Source organism: Salvelinus namaycush, chromosome 5 (genome assembly GCF_016432855.1).
Source record: "Salvelinus namaycush isolate Seneca chromosome 5, SaNama_1.0, whole genome shotgun sequence".
Classification (NCBI taxonomy): domain Eukaryota; kingdom Metazoa; phylum Chordata; class Actinopteri; order Salmoniformes; family Salmonidae; genus Salvelinus; species Salvelinus namaycush.
Window position 1 is genome coordinate 40,339,567 of NC_052311.1, and position 10,301 is coordinate 40,349,867.

Here is a 10,301-nt window from a genome sequence, read left to right on the forward strand (position 1 = left end):
CTTCCTATGTTCTGGCCTTTCTAGGGAGTTTTTCCTAGCCACCGTGCTTCTACACCTGCATTGCTTGCTGTTTGGGGTTTTAGGCTGGGTTTCTGTACAGCACTTTGAGATATCAGCTGATGTAAGAAGGGCTTTATAAATACATTTGATTTGGTTCCCGTAGCATTGAATGCAAGGGAAGCCAGCCTGCATTTGGCCTCCCTTGATAAAAACAATATAAAATAATAGTCAATCAGCATTGAGCTCAACTGTGAATGGTCCCGATTCACCCCCAAAAAAAGTGTCAATGGAAGCCAGTTTGGATTTGGCTTCACACCAATCACATCACGATCACAGCTAAACAACATTGACAGAAAAAACTTTAATTGTTGCATCTCGCTGTGTTGTTTTCCTCTGGTGTCTAGCTAGCTAGCTAAAATTGTCCTGTTCCTAAATTAACCATGGATGGAGATAGGGATTTGGACTTGTGGTTTTTACTAAATTCTCCATACTGGCCAATGATAATAAAGGCGATTCTGATCCAACCATAAATTCATACATTGCCTCTGGCCTGAAAGGATGGAAGTTCAATATGTAGATATAGTAGGCTAATGTTAACTAGCTGGTTCATCATTGCCCATGAAAGGAAGTCAGGCTAGCTAGCAAGCATTTTAGCCAGGACAACAAAAACTAAACGTGTGTAGCCTACCGTATGATAGTCATAGACCGTTTCGGCGACATGAGAGGAGGATGGCATTGGCGTTTCTCTACAAGTAGGGTGAGTCAACATGTTTTTTTGTACTTGTACGTACACACACACACACACACAGAAATTGCTACCATGGACAGCCACATCATACACTGCTCAAAAAAATAAAGGGAACACTTAAACAACACAATGTAACTCCAAGTCAATCACACTTCTGTGAAATCAAACTGTCCACTTAGGAAGCAACACTGATTGACAATAAATTTCACATGCTGTTGTGCAAATTGAATAGACAACAGGTGGAAATTATAGGCAATTAGCAAGACACCCCCAATAAAGGAGTGGTTCTGCAGGTGGTGACCACAGACCACTTCTCAGTTCCTATGCTTCCTGGCTGATGTTTTGGTCACTTTTGAATGCTGGCGGTGCTTTCACTCTAGTGGTAGCATGAGACGGAGTCTACAACCCACACAAGTGGCTCAGGTAGTGCAGCTCATCCAGGATGGCACATCAATGCGAGCTGTGGCAAGAAGGTTTGCTGTGTCTGTCAGCGTAGTGTCCAGAGCATGGAGGCGCTACCAGGAGACAGGCCAGTACATCAGGAGACGTGGAGGAGGCCGTAGGAGGGCAACAACCCAGCAGCAGGACCGCTACCTCCGCCTTTGTGCAAGGAGGATCAGGAGGAGCACTGCCAGAGCCCTGCAAAATGACCTCCAGCAGGCCACAAATGTGCATGTGTCTGCTCAAACGGTCAGAAACAGACTCCATGAGGGTGGTATGAGGGCCCGACGTCCACAGGTGGGGGTTGTGCTTACAGCCCAACACCGTGCAGGACGTTTGGCATTTGCCAGAGAACACCAAGATTGGCAAATTCGCCACTGGCGCCCTGTGCTCTTCACAGATGAAAGCAGGTTCACACTGAACACGTGACAGACGTGACAGAGTCTGGAGACGCTGTGGAGAACGTTCTGCTGCCTGCAACATCCTCCAGCATGACCGGTTTGGCGGTGGGTCAGTCATGGTGTGGGGTGGCATTTCTTTGGGAGGCCGCACAGCCCTCCATGTGCTCGCCAGAGGTAGCCTGACTGCCATTAGGTACCGAGATGAGATCCTCAGACCCCTTGTGAGACCATATGCTGGTGCGGTTGGCCCTGGGTTCCTCCTAATGCAAGACAATGCTAGACCTCATGTGGCTGGAGTGTGTCAGCAGTTCCTGCAAGAGGAAGGCATTGATGCTATGGACTGGCCCGCCCATTCCCCAGACCTGAATCCAATTGAGCACATCTGGGACATCATCATGTGTCTCGCTCCATCCACCAAAGCCACGTTGCACCACAGACTGTCCAGGAGTTGGCGGATGCTTTAGTCAAGGTCTGGGAGGAGATCCCTCAGGAGACCATCCGCCACCTCATCAGGAGCATGCCCAGGCGTTGTAGGGAGGTCATACAGGCACGTGGAGGCCACACACACTACTGAGCCTCATTTTGACTTGTTTTAAGGACATTACATCAAAGTTGGATCAGTCTGTAGTGTGGTTTTCCACTTTAATTCTGAGTGTGACTCCAAATCCAGACCTCCATGGGTTGATAAATTTGATTTCCATTGATAATTTTTGTGTGATTTTGTTGTCAGCACATTCAACTATGTAAAGAAAAAAGTATTTAATAAGAATATTTCATTCATTCAGATCTAGGATGTGTTATTTTAGTGTTCCCTTTATTTTTTTGAGCAGTGTATTTAGTTTACGTTGATTGGACTAAATTGTTTTTGGTATCTTTTAATTGTCACTGTATTAGACTAAGCATAGGTGATTTGATGATGTGGAAGTTGAAATTGTGCTGGAATAGTGGAGGCATCTCCTGTTTTCTTTGCGACTTGCGGTAACTCTGTGATTCTAAATAAATAGTTGTCTGAAAATGTCGGAGACATTAACTTGATTGTCCATGCTGTATGTCATGTAACTGTTTGTTACATGCAATATGATTTGTGGACAGATGTTGCTGTCTGGTTTTGTGATGAAACAAAGGTGGTTGAATTTATTCTGCCCCTTTCTTCTTATTGTCTCTGCCTTTAGGCTTATATATCACGGTGGCAAGGCATATGAACTAACATGTTATAGAGCAAACAACACAATTATCACAACACACAATATGCAATTTTTTCCCCTGGCTTGGCATCCCCAGTGATTTTACCCATCTACTGCTTTTCAAAGCACTCACTGATTATGGCATCTCTGAAGATAAAGTTGTCTGTTATTATATAAAATTCAGGATTGTCCATGCAATGAGGATGTTTCCAGTCACCAAAGCATAATGTGACAATTTTTGCATATCCTTTTTTTTCTATGCAGCCCCTGTCAACCATTGTAGAGGAATATACACCTACTGTCTCTATGGCAACCACTCTGATTTGGCTGGAGTGGAGATGGCTGGTGCACAGAGCTCTTGAACGAAGGCCAACCCATACCTCCACACCTGGGAAATACATTGACTCCTCACATACATTTCCAGATGTTAGTTGCTATTTGAGAGACTTGTGATCTCTCATTGGACTGTCCACCAATAAAAAACTGGCTATCCCAGAAAAAGCGTGAGTGAGATGCATGATTCGAATAATGTGCATATGGTTGCATATGGAATATGGCTGTGAATGTATCTGATCTAAGTCTATAATGCTTAAAATCAAATCAAATTGTATTAGTCACATACATGTTTAGCAGATGTTATTGCAGGTGTAGCGAAATGCTTGTGTTTCTAGCTCCAATAGTGCAGTAATATCTAACAATTTACAACAATACACACAGATCTAAAAGTAAAAGGATGGAATTAAGAAATGTATTACTATTAGGACGAGCAATGTCGGAGTCCGGAGTATAAATATATAGTATGTGATGTATGTGGATAGAGTATTTAGTATATCTGTAGAATATGTAGGATAGAATAGTATATATACAGCAATATAGGATAGCATTGACTAGAACAACACACACATCTAAAGGAATGGAATTAAGAATATATATAAATATAATATAAGTATTTGGACTAGCCATGTCGGAGCGATTGTGAATGATCAGTGATCTATGTGAATGCGATTGCCTCTGACCCCCTGTTGTGAGGAGTGTGACTGTGCAGGTAGGCTCTGGGATCTCTGCTCTGCTGTGGGCTACGAGTAAATGGGATAAACTGGGTTTACAGGGCTGTGTGGCAGCAGTGACGCAGGGCTTTGCACTGCTTGATAGATGCCCTGATGGCTGCCCCGACCGGCCATGACATGGCACAGCATGTTAGTCCTAATATGATATGTTTGGCTTTGGCAGGTTTCTCTCTGATGTTTGATAGAGATGAGCGTGTGTTTCTCTGATGCTAGCTGTCATGCTGTGCTGCACTGTGCCATGGAAGTTCAGTCTGACACTGACATTAGAGTCTGACTAGCACTGTGCTGTTGTGTCAGCTGTCTCACTCACACTTCAGTAGAGAGCATTAAGCCCAGGGGGTATGATGATGGGGAAAACAAGGGATTCAAGACAACAGAGACCGCTAATGTCTACAACACACATTCACAACACTAGTTAGCCCAGGCCAGGGGGTATATTGACCAAGAAGAGAGAAATACATGGTTGCATACAGGGACTAAACTCATATTGTCTGAACTTCTATGGCTGGACACGTCCCCATCACATTCATAAGACCACTGAGCTAGCCAGGCCTTCCCGAGCCGCTAGGCTAAAGTCCCCTCAACATTGGTAAGACCCCTCCCACATTAAAAAAGACTACAGTTTACTATAGAATATTAAAGTACTTACTATAGAATTATATAGTAAACTGAAGTATACTGTAGAATAATATACTACACACTGTTGTATCCCTCAATCATGTGTAGTAATTATAATGTTGTATCTTTAGAATAATATAGTAAATACTACAGTATTATCTGCAAAAAAAGCACTGTAGTAAATACTACATTAATGTCTGCAAAACTCTACTCTTTTTAACTATAGTAAATACTACAGTATTTAAATTGTGTATACCCTGCACATTCCCCACCCCCACATTGCAATTTGTGCCACACGTTAGTGAGAAACCTACATGCCAAGTATAGACCATATATTGTGTTTCCTACAGGTTATAGAAAAGAGCAGAAGCTCTGAACTATCCGTTCAGACCCCAGACCTACCTACCTACCTACAGGTTATGGAAAATGAGCTCTCTCAGTATTTCTCCAGTAGGTTTCCTGAAGGAAAAAGCCTCCACTTCTATGTCAAAGATAATAAAACAAAAACACTATAGATACTGCAGTGACATCTGCAAAAACACTACAGTAAATCCTACAGTATACTATAGTCCACAAAAACACTTAATTAATTACTATAGTATATACTACAGTTTTATTTTACTACAGTATTGATACTATACTTAACTGTAAATACTCAGTAAATACTACAGTATTCACAGTAGTGTTTTTGCGGACGCAAAACACTACAGTGAATACTATAGTATACTATAGTATTTTTTCATGTGGGCTGGGATCAGATACAGCTTAACCAAGCACTAAATCAGGTCACAACTTATACTGTTTGATAGAAACAACAATAGGGTTGGAGGTTAGGAAAGAGAGTGTTCTTTAGAGGTGAGAGTTTGGGGGCCTGGTTTAGGAAATGGCATTAGGGAAACCATAATTAGGTATGTGTTGGTCCTGTGTCGTTCTAGGAACGCCAAGGTCATGAGTTCAAATCATGCAGGGATCACATACTAAAAATGTATGCACTCACTGTATTAAAAGTTGCCTTGGAGAAAACATTTGCTGTAAGTGGCATATTTATATGACGTTTCCTCAACACAGCAAGTAAATATCAATATAGGAACACTGGAGCTCCCTAAAATAGACAAACTGTAGGAAGTGTCATTCTACATTATGACACAATCAGTGGTGGAAAAAGTACTCAATGGACATACTTGAGTAAAAGTAAAGATACCTTAATAGAAAATGACTCAAATAAGAGTGAGTCACCCAGTAAAATACTACTACTTAAGTATCAAAAGTATAAACCATTTCAATTGTTTTTTTTTAAGGATAGCCAGGCGCACACTCCAACACTCAGATATAATTTACAAACAAAGCATTTGTGTTTAGTGAGTCCGCCTGATCAGAGGCAGTAGGGATGACCAGGGATGTTCGCTTGATAAGTGTGTGAACTGGACCATTGTCCTGTCAAAATGTAACTAGAACTTTTGGGTGCCAAGGGAAAATGTATGGAGGAAAAAGTACATTATTTTCTTTTGGAATGTAGTGAAGTAAAAGTTGGCAAAAATATAAATTGTAAAGTACAGATACCCCAAAAAACTACTTAAGTAGTACTTTAAATTATTTTTACTTTAGTACTTTACACCACTGCTCACAATATGTTGTTGCTGAATATTTTTCAAATTACTCATAGATTTGGTTAGGATTGTGATCTAACTTTTTCCTCTTTCCCATAGAGGGCGGTATGGCAATGCCAACTCAAAGGTAGGCTTTTGCTCCACAATTTTTGTATGGTCAATGAAATCCTGCAAGTCAAAATAACATCTCTTTATAGTGAAAGCCTAATGCGATAATGCGATTTCAACTCAAGGGAGGGCACATTAGGTTATTATATTTTCAATGAACTGTGCCTGCATTTCATAAGAGAATATACAAAACTGTCATTTTATTTGTAGCAACATTAGCAGGCGTAGAAAACGCCTGTGCGGTGTCCCTCTTTCCGTGAAGTTAGGTTAAATTCTGTATGCCTGATAACTGGCTACATCCGCTTTTTGCCAACGTCGCTATAGTGCGGCTGTAGTCAGAAGTCCGATTTGCTATTGGGGAGCACACTGTATGAATTGGTGAACTGGTGAACACTGCTCGCTTAAACCGGATGTCAGCCGCACCAATGTGTCGGAGGAGCCAAGGAAAGCCCCAACGGCCAAAACCCTCTCCCACCCCGGACGGCACTGGGACAATTGTTCGCCGTCCTATAATGAGGGTCACGTCCAGTTGCGACAAAGCCTGGGATGTAACCCCAGGCTGTTGATGTCGCTCTAACTTATCTTCGTTCAAATAATAAGGGGGGAGGGGGGTTGTACATAGCATGTGACATTCCTAAAACTGTACCTGCCTTTCAGCGAGAAGCGACGCCCACAAGCCAAGCACAATGGATAGGTAACGGTTAACTTTGGAAAACAAAAGTAGCCAAACTAAACCACATACTTTTCACGTGACAAGTTACATGGAAGGCTTTAAGAAATTTATTGGAGACGAAAAGGGAATCAAATATTTAGAAGTTGCGCGTCACAATCCACGGGATTCCACAGAGGGCTGATCGCTGCAAAACTTGCCAAGTGCGTATTCATGCAAATTAAAAAATCATAGGCGTGCCTTAGGCGATGGAGTCACAGCCCGAACTCAGAACTCCTAGTATACCAACAAGCTCCAAAGACGGTGATGCGCACAGTTCGGATGCACTGAGTGACAACCGACGAGGAAACGTTTCACGCTCTATAAAGAAAGGAAAAAGGCAGAAGTGACGACTATCTTTGAGAGAAGATCTTATTTACTGTCCTCCCTCATCTCACGACAAAAGACACGCGAGTCAACGGGAGTTAGCAGCTGTCATTTCTTTACTGCGCACTGAGTAGCCTATTTCGCCTTGATTTGATTTATGTTACAGTATAATATAGAGGTACTGCACTCTGACTGAAGATACCGATGTGGATGAAGTGACATTGCCCCTCTATAGCCCACTGTCACTGCGCGTAAAATCCACATTTGGATACGGACCTGTCTCTAAAGAAACTTCATAGTCAATTGCCGTTTAATTTTCTCCATAATGTCTGAAGAACATAGTTGCACTGGTGCTAGTACTATAACTGAGGTTGAAAGCAGCAATATCAGCGTTCTCGGCTGGGAACAAGTGCAGCGTCTTGATGCCATCCTGACCGAGACCATTCCCATCCACGGCCGTGGAAACTTCCCCACTTTGGAGATGAAACCCCGACAAATAGTGAAGGTGGTGCGTAGTCGCATGGAGGAGAGGAATATCCACGTCCGGGACGTACGGTTAAACGGGTCTGCTGCAAGCCACGTTCTTCATGAGGATAGCGGACTGGGCTACAAGGACCTTGACCTAATCTTTTGCGCGGATATGAAAGGGGAAAGTGATTTTCAGATTGTGAAGGATATCGTTTTGGACTGTCTCCTGGACTTCTTACCTGACGGGGTGAATAAGCAGAAAATATCACCATTGACTTTAAAGGTAGGCTACATTTTCCAATCAACAGTTATTGAAATAAATCAAATGGCTATTTAGAAATCAATTTCATTTATGAATATGGCTACTTTTACTCACCTTCGCCCTTTTGCACATCATTGTGCATGTTATTTCAAAGTGCAATAAGACAAGTTGACTGATAGTATAATGTTGATTTTATCCAGTTAAGAGGATTGCAGTAAGCCCATTTTAAAGCGGATCCTGTTTCCTCGGCCACCTAAGTTCCATAGATAGGGCAGCCAATGTTTGCCCCTTATTGTAGGCTACAGAAAGATGCAAAGAAAATATTTGCCAATGTAATCACATTTATACATCTTTATGTGGCGCTATAGAAGATGAACTGCTCCTGATTTAGTGCTTGTATCGGTTTAATTGGATTTAGATAAGGAGTAGGCTACAGTATTTATATCCATGACAGTTATTTGTTTAAGATCATAGTGGCGCAAAAGCATTTATATAGTATGTGTACAATATTTTTAAAATCCATTCACAGTTATTCATTTTAACTGAGCAAAGGGCCTTTTATAAAGTATGCATACAGTATTTCTATCCATTGGCAACTGGAGCTAAAGATTAATTTCCCCTGTGTGTTTCTGTCTGACAGGAAGCCTATGTGCAGAAGATGGTGAAGGTGTGCAATGATTCAGACCGCTGGAGCCTCATCTCCCTCTCCAACAACAGAGGAAAAAACGTGGAGCTCAAGTTTGTAGACTCTCTGAGGCGGCAGTTTGAATTCAGCGTGGACTCCTTCCAGATCAAGCTGGACTCCCTGCTGCTGTTCTATGAATGCTCTGAGAACCCCATGGCCGAGACCTTCCATCCCACCATCGTGGGCGAGAGTGTGTTTGGGGACTTTGGTGCTGCCCTCGACCACCTACGCCAGAAGGTGATCTGCACGCGCAACCCAGAGGAGATCCGGGGCGGCGGTCTGCTCAAGTACTGTCACCTGCTGGTAAGGGGCTTCCAAGCCGACTCCGAGACAGAGATGAAGTCCCTGCAGCGTTACATGTGCTCGCGCTTCTTCATCGACTTCTCGGATATCAGCGAGCAGCAGCGCAAGCTGGAGTCCTACCTGCAAAACCACTTTGTGGGCCTGGAGGACCGCAAGTACGACTACTTGATGACCCTGCATGGGGTGGTCAACGAGAGTACGGTGTGCCTGATGGGACATGAGAGGCGGCAGACCCTGGGGCTGATCGCCATGCTGGCGGTGCGCGTGCTGGCCGAGCAGAACGTCATCCCAAATGTGGCTAACGTCACCTGCTACTACCAGCCAGCCGCCTACGTGGCAGACGGTAACTTCAGTAACTACTACATAGCCCAGGTACAGCCCATGTTCCACTGCCAGCAGCATGCCTACTCCACCTGGCTACCCTGCAACTGAGACAGCACAGGGAAAGGAAGGAGTGAGAGAGGGGGAGGGAGAGTGATTCATTCATACAGAGGCTGAATCACTGGGGTGACTCACTGTAAAGTGTTTTTCAGATAAATGAATGAGAAAAAAGGTATCCCCATGACTCACCAACCTGTATTGAATTTAATTTAGTCATGTTCTGTTAGAGAGTGATGGGGGGAAGAAAATAACAGTTGGGTCTCAGCTCCTGTGAGGTCCGTCTTAAACCAATGGCAGGACAGTTTACTGTGAAAATGCCACCCTGTCCGACACCTAACCCAAGCTTGGGAAGTATGGGATGGGGTTTTGCCCAATACAATGCAAACAATGATGGACAAGAATGAAAGCAGCAGCAATACTTTCATTGACACTGACCTGGATTGACTGACTCTGTTGCAAACTGAAAAGGCAGTTGGATTGAGCTATAGACAGACAATAATGTGTGGCTGCATCTGTGTCCTGTGGTTTCCAGCTGCCTCCATGGCTGTGAGGAGGATGCCGGCCCCTTTGCTCTTTGAGGGGTGTGTGGCTTGCACCCTGACGCGTGCTGGGCAATGTCCCAGCAACACAGGGGTTACTAGAGCACCATAAAACTCAATTTCTGGTGAGATATCATCACAAGCTTTGAATGACAACAACTACACCTTAACTAGTAATGATTGATATGAACGTGTGTTTACAAACCAAAGATTTTTCATTTATTGTTTTTAATACCCAAGTTTGGTGGGGAAGAAAAATAATGTATAATGCTATCTATATTTGTATATGTGAACATGTGTTTTAAGTGCCTAACGCCTATCAGTAGTATAGGTAGAGGAATAATGAGCAGCAGGCCATATCATTTTGTGAATAAATCCAGTTTGATTTTCGTCAGGCACACAAGACAATAGCACCCCAGTGGCTTGTGAATGTAACCGTGAAATCCTGGTACA

General features: G+C 43.2%; 1 protein-coding gene across 1 annotated transcript; it reads left to right on the top strand.

The window, feature by feature from the left end:
• The first annotated feature begins 7,535 nt into the window (after positions 1-7,535).
• LOC120047114 (terminal nucleotidyltransferase 5A-like) lies at positions 7,536-9,360 on the top strand. Its single transcript, XM_038992652.1, has 2 exons — positions 7,536-7,961; positions 8,581-9,360. The coding sequence occupies exons 1-2, from the start codon at positions 7,536-7,538 to the stop codon at positions 9,358-9,360; spliced, it is 1,206 nt and encodes a 401-aa protein (XP_038848580.1).
• Positions 9,361-10,301: the final 941 nt, after the last annotated feature.